We start from the raw sequence: 20,205 nt of genomic DNA, 5'->3' as shown, positions 1-20,205 counted from the left end.
TGATCATCGAGCTCTGCACATGACAGTAGGTTTTTTCCCTGCATGTCATGTGCAGAGCTTCATAAGATCCATATGTAGTCTTTGACAAAAATGGGATTTTTCAGCTTTTTGCTCAAAATCTTCCTTTTTTTAATGAAACTTACCAACATTCAACTATTGATAAGAAAATGCATGAAACTAGAATAATATGGGTTATTGTTTAAAAACATGGCAACTGCCTAGCAACCACACAAATCACCCTGGCAACATCCTAGTAACCAGCCTGAGTACCTTAGCAACCACATTCAAACACCCTAGCAACCACCTAGAATATCTTAGCAACCACATAGCAACCACCCAGAGTACCCTAGAAACTGCATAGCAACCACCTTGAGTACCCACAACCGCATAGCAACACCCTAGCAACAACCGAGAGTACATTAGCAACCACATAGCAACACTCTTGCAACCACCTTAAGTACCCTAGCAACCGCATAGCAACACCCGAGTGTACCCTAGCAACTGCATAGCAACACCTTATAAAAATAATCCTGAGTACCCTAGCAACCGCATAGCAACACCCTAGCAACCACCCCAAGTACCTTAGCAACCACATAGCAACACCCTAGTAACCACCTGAGTACCCTAGCAACCACATAGCAACAACCGAGAGTACCTTAGCAACCACATAGCAACACCCTAGTAACCACCTGAGTACCATAGCAACCACATAGCAACACCCTAGCAACCACCCCAAGTACCTTAGCAACCACATAGCAACACCCTAGTAACCACCTGAGTACCCTAGCAACCACATAGCAACACCCTAGCAACAACCGAGAGTACCTTAGCAACCGCATAGCAACACTCTAGCAACCACGTTGAGTACCCTAGCAACCGCATAGCAACACCCTAGCAACAACCGAGAGTGCCTTAGCAACCGCATAGCAACACCCTAGCAAACAAACTGAATACCCTAGCAACCGCATAGCAACACCCCAGCAACCACCCCAAGTACCTTAGCAACCACATAGCAACACCCTAGCAACAACCCCAAGTACCCTAGTAACTATCTATCTATCTATCTATCTATCTATCTATCTTTTAAAACTACAAAACTAAAACTTTAACTATTTCACTGAAAAGCTTCAAACTACAAGCAAACTATAAAACTTCTTCAAACTTTCTGGCTAGGCTTTTCAAGCCAACTTAAAGTTTGTCTACAAACTTATGAAACTTACCCACATTCAACTTTTGATTAAAAAAAAATGCATGAAACCAGAATAATATGGGTTATTGTTTAAAAACAGAGGGTCTGTTCCCTTTTATAATATATTGCATTTTCAGATATTCACAGATCCAATACAATGATATGCACACATTTTCTTACTCAATTATTTGAGTTCACGTAAGCAATAAGCAACTGTGTTCACGAGGACACTCACAGTGATGGGTTTTTTGACATAATTGTGTCTGTTCAAGCACAAACAGATGTAGAGGAGAACTGAATTCTCTTCCACACTCGAATAGTATAAAATGGCTTGAATGTTAAAACTGACAGGACCTAAAACATGTGCAAAAGATAAACTTGCTCTATACATATATGCATATCATACATCTATGCTGCCTTCAAAAATCCATCAGATGAAGGTTTCTCAGGAGACAGTGAAGATAACATCAGATTCGGACGTGCCTTGATGCCTCCATGGAATGTGTCCTCTGAAGGCAGCCATATTAAGTTTTCGGACACAGACTTGCTCATATGGGGTGTGTCTCAACAAAGTCCATTTAAGACTATAATAGTGTGAAGCAGTGGCGTAGCCACGGGTGTGCCAGGGTGTGCCGGTGCCACCCAAAGTGGCAGCTGGCACACCTAAAATAGGTCCAGGTGAAATTGCAAGCACAACAAACCTCACAAGTATCGAAAATGGGATACTTTCCCATAGACTGGAGTGAGACCATAGACGTCTCGCGAGCTGTCACGATCATTCGTGGCTCTCTGTGGCTTGTAGCGCTAAGCGCTTCAGTTCATGCAGAGCGGGCGTGAACGGACCAACTCTTCCACATGTAATAAACATGAATGAACATCCAAAGGTATGTTGAAAGATATAGTAGAACTTACCAAAATCCGTATCATGTCATCTTTCATGTTCATGTTTCAACTGTGGAAAGGTGTCATTAAAACATATTGTAATAATGTCAAATTTACCGTCACATTTACCTCAGAAAAGCCCTTCAATGTCCAAAAACGCATCAGTCAGCTACAAAAATGAACTTCGAGAGGAGCATTTTGCTAAATATATGCACTATTGCATATTCATTGTATTTGTGCTTAACATGTACTTCAATATTGAATGTATAAATCTGTTTTATGACAGCCGCCATTTAAATTTTTAGGTCTATATAAAAATGAGTAGAAATAGCCTATAATTGTCATAATTTTTTTTTTTTTATTATAACGTTATTATAAAAACTGTGTAATTTATATGTAAGTAGCTTACAAATAAATAAATTTTTAATATTATAGTGATGTAGGCTACCAGCTGTGGTTCCCTGTATAATTTACAGTGTTGAGAGAGATTTTTTTCTTTGAGGAAATTTGCTGTACCTGACGGGCACTTCGGTAAAGTTGGTTTTATATTCGCACATTCGGACTTCTGGTAAATTCAGACTTTCCAATAAATGTGCAATAAATTAATGTTTGCGAATTTTAAGCAGCGACATGATATTGACAACCAGCGATTGTCAACTTACAACATTTTTCACATTCGATCAAAATAGGCAAGTATTGTTTTAATGGCATATTTACTTGTGAATGTCCACTGAATGTCCAATGTAGTTTGATTAACAAGGCTATTGAATACGGATGTCCGAATGTGCGAATATAAAACCAACTTTACCCTGACGGGCCCCAAATTAGTCAATAATGAATCAAGGAAATCAAATCGAAATCAAACCACAAGCTTCAGAATCAAAATCAAATCCAATGGTGAAATTTGTGTCAATGCCCAGCCGTCAATCATTTTTTTTGTTTGTTTTGTTTTTATTTAAAGCAAATGTTGTTTTTTCCAATTATTTTCTTGTCAGAGTGCACCAGAATGCGTCGTTAAAATCCCGAAAATGGGGGAGGATGCTCCCAGACCCCCCTACAACAATTTCAATTACAATATTTTGTCCGGTTGCACATTAATCGGACAATAAATATGGCACACCCAGTTTTTCTGATGCACACCCAGAGTCACTTTTCTGGCTACGCTGCTGGTGTGAAGGAAAATAAATTGCAAAACAACTGGTGGAATAATGCAGTAATAAGGAGACATTTATAGGCCTACTACAAAGCAGAGTATTTAAGATATAAAGATAGTAATAATAAGCAGGCCTAAATGGGACGTGTGAGCCAGTTTAACATATTCTTACATCATGGGTGAAATTTACTGAAATTAATAGAGATGAATAGAGAACAATTTTAAACCTCATTGTGCAGGCAATTTACAAGGGAGGATGTGGCTATTGTATTTCTTTTTCTTTTCGAAAAGACTGGACTGAACACTTTTTAAAATAAACAGACTTAGTGATGAACTAGTGATGGGAGAAACGAAGCTTTTCAAAGCTTCGAATCAATTGAACCGATTGCTTCGTAAAATGATTCACTGTTTCGAAGCGTTCGAAACGCGACACGCTGGCGACCCCTGCTGGTCAGAACTGTGTGATGCAACAAAAAACACCTTTTACAAACCCATTGCAAATGTTTTAATGAAAATAAAATCTACCAAATGCAATTAACTAATCATATGATACGATTAATTATCAAGTGTCTGTATAATATGTGTTCTTTTATCAATTTTCAGGGCTTGTTTTGAGACTATTAACTACTATTATTCCCTTATAATTATACTAATTTCTCCTTAAAACGTCTACAAATGTATACAACTGATCAGAAATCAGGTAAAAACCATAGATACTTGTTAAATGATTCGCCATCTCAATGAATCGGTTCACAGAGAGATCATCGCCCCCCAGCGGTGAACCATAGTAAGCCTCGTTTACTGAAGTCACGTGACTTCGGCAGACGCGCGACTGATTCGAAACAAAAGATTCGAAGCTTCACGGAAACGCCCAATCACTAGCGTATGTACAACAGCAGGTGGCAGTAATGCAACAATCCTGAACTACTGCAAAACCCCACCGAAGAAGAAGAAGAGGCGTTGAAGCTTCCAGAAGCCTGTACGCTAGCTTCTCTTCCTCTGTCCCGTGAAGCTGCTCTGGTCTTCAGCAGAATGTCCGCGATAAAGTCTTTAAATCCGAAAGCGGAGGTCGCCAGGGCTCACGCGGCTCTGGCCGTGAACATCAGCGCCGCTCGCGGGCTTCAGGATGTGCTGAAGAGTAATCTGGGGCCGAAGGGAACGATGAAAATGTGAGTTTGTGAGCGATAGCCGCTTTGTTAGCACGTGCTTGTCGCACAATAATCAGCTAACGGTTAACCGGTCAGATCGACATGTGCTTCGGGATTACTGACGGTCTCCCCGTCATGAGACATGACAGATACAGTGTTTTAATGCTCGGAGAATCTGTTTATTAAATGTAAGTGTGTTTTGATCATCTGTGGTTGTCAAGAAGTTAGCATCAAGGTTGTCAACTCATCGTGGCAGTAAACCTCATCTGGAGCTCGATTCTTTATATTCTGTGACGTGATTTAATGCATCTTTGGTTTTCACCAACTTTTTAATTGAATCCAGCCATTTTAATCCAAGCACGCATGAACTAAAAAAAAGAAAAAAAAAGTGTCGTATTAAAGTCGACATGAAATAAAAATTAAAAATTCAATTTTTGTTGAATATTGCAGTGCTTAATGTTATTTGTGCACTTTTTGTATTTATTTATTTATGTGTACATCTTTAATCAACTCCATCCTCTTGCAGCCCTGAGGGCGGGGCCACCTGTCAATCACTCTGATCAAACGACAATGATTCAGTAAATACTCGATGGACTAAAAGGGTTAGTTCACCCAAAAATGAAAATTCTGTCATTTATTATTCACTCTCATGTCGTTCCACACCCGTAAAACCTTCTTCGGAACACAAATGAAGATATTTTAGTTGAAATCCGATGGCTCCGTGAGGCCTCCATAGGAATCAATGACATTTCCTCTCTCAAGATCCATAAAGGTACTAAAAACATATTTAAATCAGTTCATGTGAGTACGGTGATTCAATATTAATATTATAAAGCGCCAAAAAACCAAACAAAATAACGACTTTATATAGTGATGGCCGATTTCAAAACACTGCTTCAGGAAGATTCGGAGCATAAATGAATCAGTGTATCGAATCTGCTGTTCGGAGCGCCAAAGTCACGTGATTTCAGCCGTTGGCAGTTTGACACGCGATCCGAATCATGATTCGACACACTGATTCATTTGTGCTCCGAAGCTTCCTGAAGCAGTGTTTTGAAATCGGCCATCACTAAATAAGTCGTTATTTTGTTTTTTTTGGCGCACCAAAAATATTCTCGTCATTTTATAATATTAATATTGAACCACTGTACTCACATGAACTGATTTAAATATGTTTTTAGTACATTAATGGATCTTGAGAGAGGAAATGTCATTGCTGGTTATGCAGGTCTCACTGAGCCATCGGATTTAAACTAAAATATCTTAATTTGTGTTCTGAAGATTAACGAAGGTCATACGGGTGTGGAACGACATGAGGGTGAGTAATTAATGACAGAATTTTCATTTTTGGTTGAACTAACCCTTTAAATCATACTCAGTTTTTTTTTTCTTGTTCGCGAAGCCATTTAGGGAAGGAAAGTCTGTTTCATTGCGACTTAAAATGTACATTTATTTTTTTTCTTGTTCAGAATTAACAATGAAAACTCAGTGTTTTTGTCTTATCATGATTCACTATTGTAAGCCTGTTATAAGTGTTTATATTTTAGAATTGATGTCGGGATGGTTTTCGCGGGAAATTGCGTAAATACGTCACTCGCCTGTGAAAGTCTCGTCATACCCATAAATAGGCATGCACCACCAAACCTATCCGATACTCAGAATACTGAATATCGGCCGATCCTGATTCGATTCCAGTAAGGCTGTCAAACGATTAATCGCGATTAATCGGATACAAAATAAAAGTTTGAGTTTGCCTAATATATGTGGGTGTACTGTGTGTACACCCACACAGTACACCAAATATTATGTGTGTGTGTGTGTAATATATATATATATATATATATATATATATATATATATATATATATATATATATATATATATATATATATATATATATATATATACAAACACATCCATATATATATTTGAGAAATATTTACAAGTATATAACTGCCACAAGCGTTTTATCAGCGGTCCTACTTCCAGGTTCCCTTTTTGAATGCTGAATACAGACTACTGTTATTTCATCTCACACGGGCACAGAACATACTTTTTCGTTGGCCTTTGGCTGTCCTCTTTTCCATTTGTTCAAATGCATCTTGTGACCCAGACGCTGCTGATGTGAGGCGACAGCACATCACTGCTAGTTCTTTGACGTCGGTTTGCTGTGTCATGGTCTTTAGCTGTTCTAAAATCACTAAAATCACACTAAAACCATGCCTTCACTGGGCCTACTGCTTTTATAAAAATTGCAACATATATCTAGCAAGATTTCATAAACACAGCAACAATTCTTTTAAATTTATTGATTAATTATAGGCTAATTCTTTCACCAAGCAATGTAGTTCTACAGCAATGTTCAGCAGAAGCACACAGACGCAGTGGTGCAGTATTAGTGAAGGAGACCACAGGTGTGTGTTTATAGAGTATTTTACAATGGCTTTGAATACAGCCCAGCCAATCATTATCAAAGACTGGAGCTAAGTGAATAAAGTGAATGCTGCATGGAGCGCACATGTCCAAGATGTCATGTTTGTTATGCGTGTTGCACTTAATCTTTATATCTATTAAACCCCTAACGAGTTGTTCTGTTCCTTTCACAGGCTTGTGTCTGGTGCAGGAGACATCAAACTCACCAAAGATGGGAATGTTCTGCTGCATGAGATGGTAAGAGATTTACTAAAAATCGATTTTAATAGATTTTCATTTTTACGAACCAATATTGATTCTTAAATCCCAAGAATCGTTTAAAAGTTGATGAATGAGCAGAATATGTAGCGCCTCCCATCCAATAAATCACAATAATCTTTGTTACTTTTGATATGAAGCAAAGTCTCAGATTTCAAATGATGTCCATCTTATTATGAGATTCAAAAAATAAATAGCGTTTTGCCGCTGTTTAATGTGGCGTGACGGATCACTTTAGCGCCTCAGTTAAAGAGAAGCATGTGATCATCCTCTCCTCCGCTTTAATACCAGTTACAGCGAAATAAACATGCATGAACATCTGAAGGTATGTTAAAATATACAGTACAACTTACTGAAATCCGTATCATGTCTCGTGTAATCGCTCAATCAGTGTTTCAACCTCGGAAAGACTCAATAAAACAGCTTCAATGTCACGTGACGTCACATTTACCTCAGAAAAACATATTCAGTGACTATAAACTCATTAGTCAGATAGAAAAGTGAACTCTAGAAAGATAAATATAGCTATGCACTGTTACATATTCATTATAGTTTTTAATGTTCTTCAATATTTAATGCATGTTTGAATAAATCAGATATGACAACCATGATTTAAATGTTTATATTTAAAAAAAAAAACGAATTGGAGTAGAAATATGATTATGTAATTCTAAACTTTATAATAAAAACATCATTGAGTGTAATTTAAGTGTTTGTATATAAATAAGTTAGCATGTGAATATTAATTGAATCGTGTACATGAACATGTCATGAAAATCTGACTTTCCATGTTTAAGTGCTATAATCAGGTGCATCTACCGACCCAGAAAACGTGAAAAAGGACAACCCAGTAACTTTGTTTTGGCAAACCTTTCTCTGCAAGCATGTGAAAACTCGACGTAGGAAGGGAATCTTATTATAATATTACCACACATTAATCTGCATGTTTCCACCCCCGGCACCACCATTTTGTTTTCACAAGCCAAAACGGTGTACCAGTTCTAATGCCGTTACCGACAATCCTCATTTTGGCTGCGTGAGATTCTCTGTCTTTGTTGTTGTTGAGCTGTTAAAGCTCCGCCCTCTTCTGGAAAGGGGGCAGGAGCAGCAGCTCATTTGCATTTAAAGGGACACACACAAAAACGGCGTGTTTTTGCTCACACCCAAATAGGGGCAAATTTGACAAGCTATAATAAATGATCTGTGGGGGATTTTGAGCTGAAACTTCAGACACATTCTGGAGACACCAGAGACTGATATTACATCTTGTGAAAAGGGGCATAATAGATCCCCTTTAAATGTATAGCAAGCAATCTCATTGGCTGCAGGATCAGCAGAGGCCAATCAGCTTGTGCCAAGCAATAATGATGCGATTGCTTGCAAAGGCCCATCAGCCTGTGCCCTCTAGAGTTTCATGACTGAACTAGGTGTTTATATAAATGCTCCTCTCTAGAGTTTGATAATTCCTATGTTCATAAATTAATTGGGCTGGGCTTGAATCTCTGGATGGTGATCCCTCAGGTGCTGTAACATATTGTGTATTTGTCTGTGCATTATTATTTTCTTTTTTTTTTTGGTCTGTGAAGGATTAATTCCTTGTTATTCAGGCCACGCTCTGAAAAGGCATGCTTTTTTTTTCAGCAAATCCAGCATCCTACCGCTTCATTGATTGCCAAGGTGGCCACGGCCCAGGATGACATCACGGGAGATGGCACAACATCTAATGTGCTCATCATTGGAGAACTCCTCAAGCAGGCCGACCTCTATGTTTCTGAGGTTTACACGCGCTTCTCATATTTCTACATTTTTGTTAAGTTAGAAGTCATGTTCCCCTTTAAACCAGTCTTTTTCTTGTCTGAAGGGTCTTCACCCCAGAGTAATTGCTGAGGGATTTGAGGCTGCGAAGGAAAAAGCCCTTGAGGTGCTGGAAGAGGTGAAGGTCATGAAGGAGATGGACAGAGAGACTCTCATCAATGTAGCGAGGACCTCACTCAGAACCAAGGTCCATGTGGAGCTGGCCGATTTACTGACAGAGGTGAGAAACGTTTGAACGTCTAACACTGTGTTCATGCCAGATATGATGTTAGGACAGAAAATCTTTTTTAACATGGAAGAAAAAGGATTTATTGCATGTCACTGTATCACAGTAAGTTGGCATTGTCTTCAAAGGGGTCATGAAATGGAAAATTAAAATGTCTTGGGTATTTACACACATTAGAGGTTACGCTACAATAAAAACACTGCAAGTTTCTTCAAGTAAACTCCCCAGTTTAAAATGAATTTTTTTGTTTTTTTCCATTAGACATGCCGAAATAAAGTGTATGTGTGTATTTATGTATGCGCGTATATATATATATATATATATATATATATATATATATATATATATATATATATATATATATATATATATATATATATATATATATATATATATATATATATATATATATATCCATTTTGATTAATTTGAGTAAAAATGTGTTTTCTTTACCAAGAAAGTGGCAAAATGAAAACCACTATTTTCTGTTTCAAACTTTCACATAGCATCTTTTGGTTATAAAAACATTAAAAATTCTAATCTAGATTTTGATTTTCAAAGGTTTATTATAAAAACTGAATTTTTTTTCCCAAAATGCAATAAATCCATGACACGTTTTTTTTTTTTTTTTTTTCAAAATGCAATTAATCCATCAATATAAAAGTTATTTTTCATATTGAAAATACACAACAAAGTAAGTTGATTCACACATGACAGCCTCTGAACTTTGTCAATACTAATCTTATATACAGGCATTTGACTAAAAATACATTCAGCTGTTGCTCCCAAAATGAATTCAACGAGTCATCTTGTTAATGTTATAAATGAATTATGTCTGTTTACCAATTAAAGAGTATCTGGTGCCACCACACGGTTAAAATAAACACATTTACAGAGTACATTGGTATTAAAAACGGCATTTAAAAACTGTTCATGATTCAGTTTTGGGGAGCGTGACAGAAGTTTGATGCTGTCGTGGAACAATCAACAGCCGCATTGTTCCTCCTCCGACTCGAGTGCCTCATCTTCTTAATCTCCTCACGTTAATGATTATATTTCGATGACTTGCGTTTCTTCCCGACCGCAGAAACCACCACAGGCTCATCAATGCCATCAAAATTATTAATTTTTCTGTTTTTGTTGATCACAAAGTACAAAGTAGATGAGGAAAACTAGGATGCCAGGTGTATCCAGAGCGCCACCATTACTGATTACAGGCCGTGGAATGGTGCGCTGTGATTGGTTGAGCGGATATATCAAATTCTGCAGAGAAAGGAGACTGGCGTTTGTTGCGTTTGGGAGAAAACATGACAGAATTACATGACGGAAATCGCATTTTACTAACTGACTTTTCAATACTGACCAGATACAGTACTGATTTTGGTGGAAACTTTTAACTTTAAAAAAAAATAAATAAAAAAAAAAAAAAAAAAAAAAAAAAAAGGGCATTTATCACTTCAAAATACAGTATATAATTCCTATTTATGAATGAATTGGATTTTAGAAAGCCTTTTACTTTTCCAAAATGGTTGATTTCCAACACTGCATGTGTGCTGCATAACCACGTGTAAACATTAGGGCTGTCAAGTGATTAATTTTTAATCCAATTACATGTGCTGATTAATTAATTGCAAATTGATCAAATTTGGCTGAGAAATGACCCCCAAAAGAGAGTCATTATTGTGATAAGTGAGAAAAGCATAAAATATATGATTTTTTTTTTTCTTCAGAAGCTGCATCTGAATTGATATTTAGATATTTACAGACCAAAACTGTTTGGTTTCCAGCATTCTTTCTTTTGCAGAACATAAAATTATATGTTGACATCAAAGTACGGCAAGATTTGATTAGAGAGCATAATGCCACCAACTGGCAACAGGAAGTGACATGTTTAACACTCATGCACTCCTAGCATAATTTTAAAATATGCAAGTGTTCAACATGGTAGAAACAAGTTCATTGCTGCTTGCAGCTTTAATAGTTTTAGAACTATATGCAGATTAAAATTTGGTTACGACACTGAAACAGGCGTTTTCTTCTGAATTGGCATCAAACATATACGGCTCTATCACACCTCTGGCTCTCTCGAGCATCAAAACAACAAGCATACTGTGGGCTGGGTGTGAATATTGTGCGGTACAGTTTGCCAATCACCGCATTGGGCATTTATGTACATTTCTGAAAGATGTAACGGCCTTATGGAAAATGATTTTTACAAATTTGATTGGTGCAAAATCTTTACTGACTTCACAAGCTAACCTCCAGAAACATGAAGATCTGAAAATGCATTTCATGACCCTTTTAATATGATCAATATTAATTGTACAGGACATTTTTCCTCAGTAAGTTCACATTTGGTCCGTCTATAATGCGAGTGTTTTTACTTCAGGCTGTGGTGGACGCTGTTCTGACTATCAGGAAGCCAAACGAGCCCATCGACCTCTACATGGTGGAGATCATGGAGATGAAACACAAAACTGACAGTGATACACAGTAAGACTCAGAGAACGGCTTCCTCTCTTGTGTGGATCGCAGGCTTTCCTTAAAGGAAAATGTACAACTGTGTTTATTTGTGCTTAGACTAATCAGTGGATTGGTGCTGGACCATGGAGCCAGACATCCTGACATGAAGAAGAGGGTGGAGGACGCTTTTATTCTCACCTGCAATGTTTCTTTGGAATATGAGAAAACGTAGGCTTTACACATGTTCATTTGTAATTACAGTAGGTTACTGGGTGCTGCTAATTATCTATGTAATTAAATAATCGCCTGTTTTCACAGAGAAGTGAACTCTGGGTTCTTCTACAAGAGCGCGGATGAGAGAGACAAGCTGGTGAAGGCTGAGAGGAAGTTCATCGAAGATCGTGTGATGAAAATAATCGATCTAAAGAATAAAGTGTGTGCAGATACTAAGAAGGGCTTTGTGGTCATCAATCAGAAGGTAATGGTTGATTTTAGTTGGGAATAAAAAGATTTAACTTTTATAGATTGTTAAATCGCTTAGTTAAACAAAATTGTTTATTTTCTACAGGGTATTGATCCATTTTCTCTGGATGCTTTGGCCAAAGAGGGCATTGTGGCGTTGCGCCGAGCGAAGAGGCGAAACATGGAAAGGTAAGGGAATAATGTTAGGGAGGTACCTGTACCTGTTTGATTCCGATACTGACGTTTGCTTGACTGATTGATATTTCTTGTGTATAAATCAAGGTTATTTTCCTAAATTAAGTCTAAAACTACTGGTCAAAAAACATTTTTGTAAACTGAAATAAAATAAACGAGGTTCCCACGGGTCATGGGATTTCTGGAATATTATGGAATTTTAGAAGGTCTATTCCAGACACTGAAAGTCAGGGAATTATATATATATATTTTTTTTTTCTCCAAGTCATGGAATATCAGCAATTTAAATTTTAGGTTCCATTTATAAAAATGTAATTTTTCTATTGTGCATTTTTTTTAATTGCGTTGTTTCACGTGCTTTGCAAATTTTTATGATCAGCGACATTTTATTCCCATCCCGCTCGTCAAATGCAGTCACCTGTTAACTAAGCCAAACGTGCCAGTAAAATGTACATTTCAAGAGCTTTGGCTACAAAATGACCAATAAGACTGTCCTAACCAGCCGCAACACGACAAAGGATTATATTTTTGAAGTGATTTCTATATTTCTGAGATTATGTTCAGGTCATAGAGAGGGAACAAGGACATAAATGCACAAAGACTCATGCAAGCAGACCACCGAAAAGCGGTGTATTATTGAGTCTAAGTTTAATAAGTGATATCTGGTTGCAAAAATTTAAAAATACATAAATATGTGAAGGGTATATACAGTTATTTTAAACCAATTTATGCTTTAATAACATTGCTCTAATTATTTACATAATTTTTACAATAATTTTACTGTCAAAAACACTTAAATGTATAAAAAAGCATAACAGCAAATAATTTACAATTTTATTGAGCGTGAAAATAATAAACATTAAAAATTATATCAAATCTAACTCTAACTTCATGGCAATGAAGCTCAAATCCAGAATTATCAGCTGCACACTGGTGAAGAAAGAAGTTCTGTCATGTGTTATTTATTTACTTTTCCTGCTGTTTTAGGTTTTTGCCGTAGTATCGTTTAAGTATCGGTATCGTGATATTTAAGTTGGGTATCATATCGAAGTCAAAATTTTGGTATCGTGACAACACTACCTCATGATCCAATTCCAAAAGGATTCTTGATACTTTTTTTTTTCTTATTAATTAGTTAATTCGTTTACACAAATTAAGGTATTTTTGATGAAATCCGAGAGGTATGACTCGTCCATAGACAGCAATATAATCAACACTTTCAAGGTCCAGAAAGGTACTAAAGACATCGTTAAAACAGTCATGTGACTGCAGTGGTTCAGCCTTAATGTTATGAAGAGACAAGAATACTTTTTGTGTGCAAAAACAAAAATAACGATTTTATTCAACAATCTCTTCCCTGTCATTATCATACACAGGTGACACAGTGATCACAGTGAGGGCTTTAGTGTTTACGTCCGAATGCCAGCTCAGTATTGGCCAAAGCTGATCACGTGATCAGCATGATGCGTGTTTGATGACGCAGGGGCCGGCCAATAATGAGTCGGCATTCTGACGTAGAACCTGGAAAGTTCTGGATGTAAACGAATGTGAATGGCACAGATGAGAATAGATTGGTTTACTTTTATTGTTATACTTTCGTTTGTGTAAACTCAGAATAATGAGAGAACTGTGCCTTTGTAAAATAAAGAAAACAAACAGGATGCGTTTTCTGCAGTCTCGGTCTCCCTGAACTGGAGCGCGTCACAAAAATGAACCGAAACTCAGCGAATAGGCTACTTGCCTCTCAGACATGATAAATACAGACACATTCATAGTCATTAGCCTACTTTTGCCGGTTCTTTGCGGCAAGCGATTAGTGGACTAATGGCTTAAATGAACGTTTAATAGTCGACCATAAAAATCATTTATTGCATTTATTGTCAATATCCATTTTCCCCTCTTACTATTGAAAATGTGTTCTCTTCCCATAAGGCTGTGTCTGGCGTGCGGTGGTGTAGCTATGAACTCTGTGGACGACCTGACGCCTGATTGTTTGGGATACGCTGGGCTTGTGTACGAGCACACGCTGGTGAGTGACCAGAACTCTGAAAAACAGTCTGAAAGTCAGTTCATTGTCACTTATGTTTGGCTTTTTGTATTAGGGAGAGGAGAAATTCACCTTCATTGAGAAGTGTGGCAACCCTCGCTCCGTGACCCTGCTGGTGAAAGGGCCCAACAAGCACACCCTGACACAGATCAAAGATGCGGTTAGAGACGGGCTCAGGGCGGTCAAAAACGCCATTGAAGATGGTAGGAGACAACCTTCAAACATTAGAATATGTTGATGAATATTACTGAGAAGTTAAGAATATATTACATTTCACATTGAAGAACCATTAAGAATCTCTAGTGCTCCACTAACTTTGACTCCCATGTTTCTTCATGAATGAATGTTTATTTGCCAATCTTCCTGTGTAGTTAATGCATCATAAGACTAGTTTTAGCATACATTTGTTCCATATGGATGATTACAACATAAGCATATACATTTTCATATTCCTTAAACACTTTCATTGCCCATGAAAGTATATATTGCCTCTTGGGATATCTAGTTAGCATTTCCATTAGTCGTTTTAGGGGCATGGTGACTTTTCTTGGATGTATGGTGCTGGTTTTCTCATCTTCTCTCTGTTTGCAGGTTGTGTTGTGGCTGGGGGTGGTGCGTTCGAGGTGGCTTTGGCTGATGCTTTGGTTAAACATAAGCCCAAAGTAAAGGGTCGGGCCCAGCTGGGTGTGCAGGCGTTTGCTGATGCCCTGCTCATCATCCCTAAGGTACTGGAAAAATAATATTTTTAAAAATGTATGCACTAGTGTTGTCCAAAATATCGATATTTTGATATATATTGATACTGAACGGTTCCAATACTCCTTTTCTGCAGTATGGATACACTGATACCAGCTGTGCGTACTTGCTTTCTTCTTTCTGATGGCAAATTGTCGCACAGCTCACATAAAGCCGCCTCTCAAACAGGTCCCGAGAACAAATTGACTTCTTTTTCGTGGCTTATTGCACTTAAACAGTCAAATACATAGTTATGTCTGGGCAGGTATTCAGACACAGTCAGTTTTCGAATGTAAATAGTTGAAAATGCATGTTGTGTAACGGTATATTGGATCCGTGCATCAACTCTTAAAGTGACAGCAGCCTAATAAACCTGCTGAGAAAATCACTCGCTGCTCTTGACTGAATAACTTTTGTAACTTTAATTGTAAGCATTAATCTGTATATAACTTTTACAATGAAAACTATCCAGTGTTATTTTACATTTGATTACTTTCATTTCTGTAGTATTTCTTATATGTATACGACTGTTGGACCCACCTGAAAAACTTAAAGCCATGTTTATTTTGTGTCTTGTTATTCTATTGTATTTACAAATTGAGATAACCAATGATCTGTATGGTGGTGTATATGGCTTTTTCCCGTGGTATCGAAAACTGTATCAAATATCAATATTTTCAAGGTATCGAAGTTGGAAATTCCAGTATCGTGACAACACTAGTGTGCACAATATAAATCACTTGAATCAAGCTTTTTGTGTGTAAAAGTGCCTTTGAATTACTCAAGTTTATCTCCTTCTCACAGGTTCTGGCTCAGAATTCAGGCTACGACCCTCAAGAGACTCTTGTGAAGCTGCAGAGTGAATTAAAAGAGACTGGAGAACTGGTGGGAGTGGACCTGAACACAGGCATGTGACCATCTCTCAAAATAGTGCTCAATTATTTTTCAAAATCTTTGTTTGCTCTGAAATAGCTTAAAATGTAAAATTGTAAAATTTGTGTAATGCCATAAATCGGGTGCCCGATTTATCCGTGCCTTTCCAAATGAGGTATTCGGCTTCAGGCACATCCCTACATATGTGTGTGTTAAACATGAATGTCTGTGAGCTCATTTCAAGTACTTGTGGTAGTATTTTGGAAGGGAACATCTGCATCCTTCTAGTTGATTTGTGTCTGGTCTAACATCAGTGTTGTCTTGTTTGCAGGTGAACCGATGGTTGCGGCAGAGGCTGGTGTGTGGGATAACTACTGTGTGAAAAAGCAGCTGCTTCACTCCTGGTGAGATGTGTTCCTCTCTTCCTCTGTTCTGTAGTGCAGGACTGGAATCTCTCTTCCTGTTGTCAGCATGGCTGAATTCTGTTCATCTATAGTGAATGCAGTCAGACACCATCTGTGTTTTAATGTGTCTATGAAGGGAACTGACCATCTTCAGGCATTTTCTTTTCATCCTCCCTCCATATATCAGGGCTGGATTAACACAAGGGGTGGGGCGAGGCTGAAGCCTCAGGGAGAGGCCTGTGATTGGCTTAATGTGTAGCATATTGTCATTTTACATAAATACTATAGTTTTATAAAGCCATTTAGTTGTATACCTTTTTACCATGGTATGGAGGAGGCGGCATGTGTAGGTTTTTTGTGGTTAGCATGATCTATAAATGAATGGGGGTCAAAATGAACTGGCATAAGGCTGCACGATTAATCGTATTATAATCGTGATAATGATTTCTGCCTCTGAATTAATTCAAAATAATCAGCCCAATAATTGCTCCACTTTTTTTTTTTTTTTTCTTAGTTTTATTTTTTCCCCCCAATTTTCTCTCATTGATAACTATCTTTCCTGCTTGAGGTTGCCAAATGTCAAGAGAATAAATCCCCCAAATGGGATTTTTCTTCTTAAAGGCACAATATGTACGATTTTTGGATTAAAATCAAAAACCGCTAAAACAATGTCATATATTTTGTTGACCTGTGTACCTACATAATCCCAAATATTTCCCACAATGGTTAAAATAGCTGATATTTGTGGATTTAACCCATGTAATGGCCAGTGCATTGCGCCGTCTGTAAATGACGTCTCATCCGCGCTACTCTTGATTTCCGGTTTACTTCTGTAGAAACCATGAAACGCCAAAGACGCTTTAATTTGCCACATGTTTTATTAGACAGGTGAGCAACTGTTTGGATCCCTTTATCAACAGAAAACGAATCATTGTTATAAAGCGAGCACTGTTATAAATCTAACTTTCTTGATTTACAGTGAGACATGTTTGTGCAAGTGGTTAACATGGCATAATCAGAAAGAGCTTTATTTGTAAATACAGCATTTTCTCCACCATACAATATATTTTAAAATTAATTTCATGCCATTTATCCATACAGCTTTTATGATATTCTAATATCGATCTGGATTACTGCAGTGTGCAACAAGTAGAGTGACATAACTTTCAACACACTCAGATGTATTTTAGTATGACTGTTTTGACCAAGTAAAACAGCAGTTAATTTGTCAGATAAAGTGACCTGTATGAGTTATTCAGCACTTGTGGCATTTCATTAAAGTGAACAAACGTAACCGTAACAAAGTTCAGGGAATGAGGCGGACATTAAATGTAACTTTAATGGTGCAGACTGTATGAATTTGCATTCGTGGCATGATCTGAATCAGAGAGAAGTCATTTTACACTCGATGGTAAACCACTGCGCTCACACTGTTTGGAAGAGACAACCAACTTACTTGCAGATCTGAGTTTTTAAATATACTTTTCACGCAGCAGCTCAAATACTTTCTGTATAAACGAATGAGTCACAAGCCCGTATTCTATTCTTGTGCTTGCCGTCACCTGTAACCATAGTGACAGTGATCAAAGTGCATCAAAGACGCCCATAAAACAGGAAATTATCACAGTCGATGGTACGAGTTCCAGTGAAATCTTAATTAACCAACAGCAGCTTTTATACCCGAGTGAAGCATTCGAGTCACACACAGACCACACAATGCCGACACGTACTTCACATGACTAATAACTTAACAACAAAAGGAAAACGCATTGTGCGATAACGATAATTAGACAATATTTTGCTGTTTGTGTTGGTGGGCAACTGACTCAAAGTTTTTGATATTCTTCATATTTTTTTGTGCATGGTTAGTTCGCAGCAGTGACTTGAAAAATAAAGTTTAAATTGATTTTTACCTTTTTTATGGGCAATTTTTTAACCTAATTAAATGTATGCTTAATCTTTTGTATCATTCTTACCTTTTAATCAAATTCAGTTAGAACAAGACACAATAGGGCTGTTACCAATGAAATAAAATCAGAATCAACCAAATTAATCTTTGCAATGCAGAGGAAACACAGAATCTGCATCTGATGTGGCATTTCAATGCATTTACACACACAGTTTAATGCAGCTCAGAGCTGACAAATGCATTTAAGCTTCAGTTACAAATGCATTGTTTTGATGTTTTAAACAAAACATTCAATATTGATATTTTGAAATTATTTAAAGAATGAAAATATACTTTAAATTTGAAATTAAAACTGCCAGTAGGTGGCAGCAAGTCACTGTTAATGAGAGAGTCATTGAGTCTCGATTCATTCAAACGGCTGATTCATTCAGGAACAAAGCATTTGACCGTTTTAATGAGTGAGTCATTGAATCATTGAATCATTTAATCAAACGATTCGTTCATTCACTGCCGTTTGTTGCCCAGAGACGCAAATCAGTCCTGTGGCTTTGTTTGGAACTATTTTCGTTGACAATATTGCCTGTTATCGCTCCATTTTGCCTAGTCACTAAATATGAACTTGTTTATTGAACTGTTGTATCAAATCCATCACATTTGTAATCATGCTGATATTTGGAGAAAATGTGATATTACCTATATTAAATGATAAAAATATAAAAGACATACTGATATACTCTCACCCCTTATCTTGAATATTAGGTGCATTATAAATGATTTTTAATGGACTATAATCAAGCAGTGAAAGTGTGCGCTCTGACGTTATATGCGACTCTAGACTACAGCACATAGTGTATGCATGCAACTGTATTTTTGTAAAGTGAGGGACATACTCGATAATTTCAGATTGCATATCATTAAAACAACAATCTCGATATTATCGCAGATGATACATATCACACACCCCTACGAGACACACGTGTGTGCAGCACAGTAGGGTTGTCTAAATGGCTGAAAAACTAAATTAAATGTAGAACATAGGCTCAGGCATCCGTCTCATCTTTCTTCTCTCTCATCTGACAGCACTGTAATTGCCAGTAACATCCTCCTGGTTGATGAGATCATGAGGGCTGGGTTGTCTTCACTCAAAGGATAGTCCACCATAAAGAAAGCCACTGTGTCAAAGAAGAGGAGACGACCACCCAGATCTCTGCAGTTATCCCGCCTGGACTCAAGACTACAATCCTAGGCTGTTGTCATGTTTGTCTGCTCATTCTCTGTGACCAACCAGTTTTGTCCATTTTTATGACCCTAGGAAACGTTACTCCCCTCCAATCAGTTGGTTTATTTAAGAAATTGTTGCATAAGCACTGAATTGCAATACACTTTGTTTTGTACCCATTAAACGTTCTGCTTTCTTTGTGTGAATTTAGCATGAGCTATTTCTAGTCAAATCAAGAATATTCATTTGTGTGTATACAGTACACAGAAAGACGGTTCACTACTGTTACTGTGAATGGGCATTACATTAAAAAAAAAAGACAAAACATCACATCACTGCAAGTTCCAGTTCTCACAGAAACCATAGGTATGTTAACATGCACTAGTTTTTGTTAATCTGAAAGAATCCAAATTTCAAATTTGTAAAGTTGTTTATAAATTAGATCTTTTTGCTTTCATTTCCAGCAAATGTTCATGTGTAAATATTTGTATGAACAAAAATACTGAGGCAAACTGAACAAATTAAGAGACGTTTGACAAACGGAAATGAAACGAGTCGGTATCTGGTGTGGCCGCTAGCTGCTTTTGAGTTTCTTCATATTATCAGCCCTTTTAGACAAGAATATACAGCTGCGAGAAGAAATGACCATGTTGGTCAAGCTTCTTTAGTGTTTGTTGTTCAGGTGTCAGCTTATATGTATTTGCAGACAATGGTAAAGGTGGTATACCTTGTTTCATTATTTTTGCCCCTTCACCTAAAAACTGGTCTAGACTAAACGTCTTTGTTTCCATCTT

At 37.3% G+C, this 20,205-nt stretch overlaps 1 protein-coding gene across 1 annotated transcript; it reads left to right on the top strand.

Moving 5' to 3' along the window:
- The first annotated feature begins 4,154 nt into the window (after positions 1-4,154).
- On the top strand, positions 4,155-19,617 carry cct6a (chaperonin containing TCP1, subunit 6A (zeta 1)). The gene is made up of 14 exons (XM_048165326.1): positions 4,155-4,393; positions 6,979-7,042; positions 8,705-8,839; positions 8,925-9,098; positions 11,494-11,597; positions 11,685-11,795; positions 11,886-12,045; positions 12,136-12,218; positions 14,157-14,253; positions 14,327-14,474; positions 14,863-14,996; positions 15,811-15,913; positions 16,211-16,283; positions 19,273-19,617. Exons 1-14 carry the CDS (start codon positions 4,257-4,259, stop codon positions 19,343-19,345), a joined length of 1,596 nt encoding a protein of 531 aa, XP_048021283.1. The 5' UTR covers positions 4,155-4,256; the 3' UTR covers positions 19,346-19,617.
- The last annotated feature ends 588 nt before the right edge of the window (positions 19,618-20,205 follow it).

Source organism: Megalobrama amblycephala, linkage group LG18 (assembly GCF_018812025.1).
Source record: "Megalobrama amblycephala isolate DHTTF-2021 linkage group LG18, ASM1881202v1, whole genome shotgun sequence".
Lineage (NCBI taxonomy): Eukaryota > Metazoa > Chordata > Actinopteri > Cypriniformes > Xenocyprididae > Megalobrama > Megalobrama amblycephala.
Note: the sequence above shows the minus strand (reverse complement) of the source record. Positions and strands in the feature narration are given on the sequence as shown.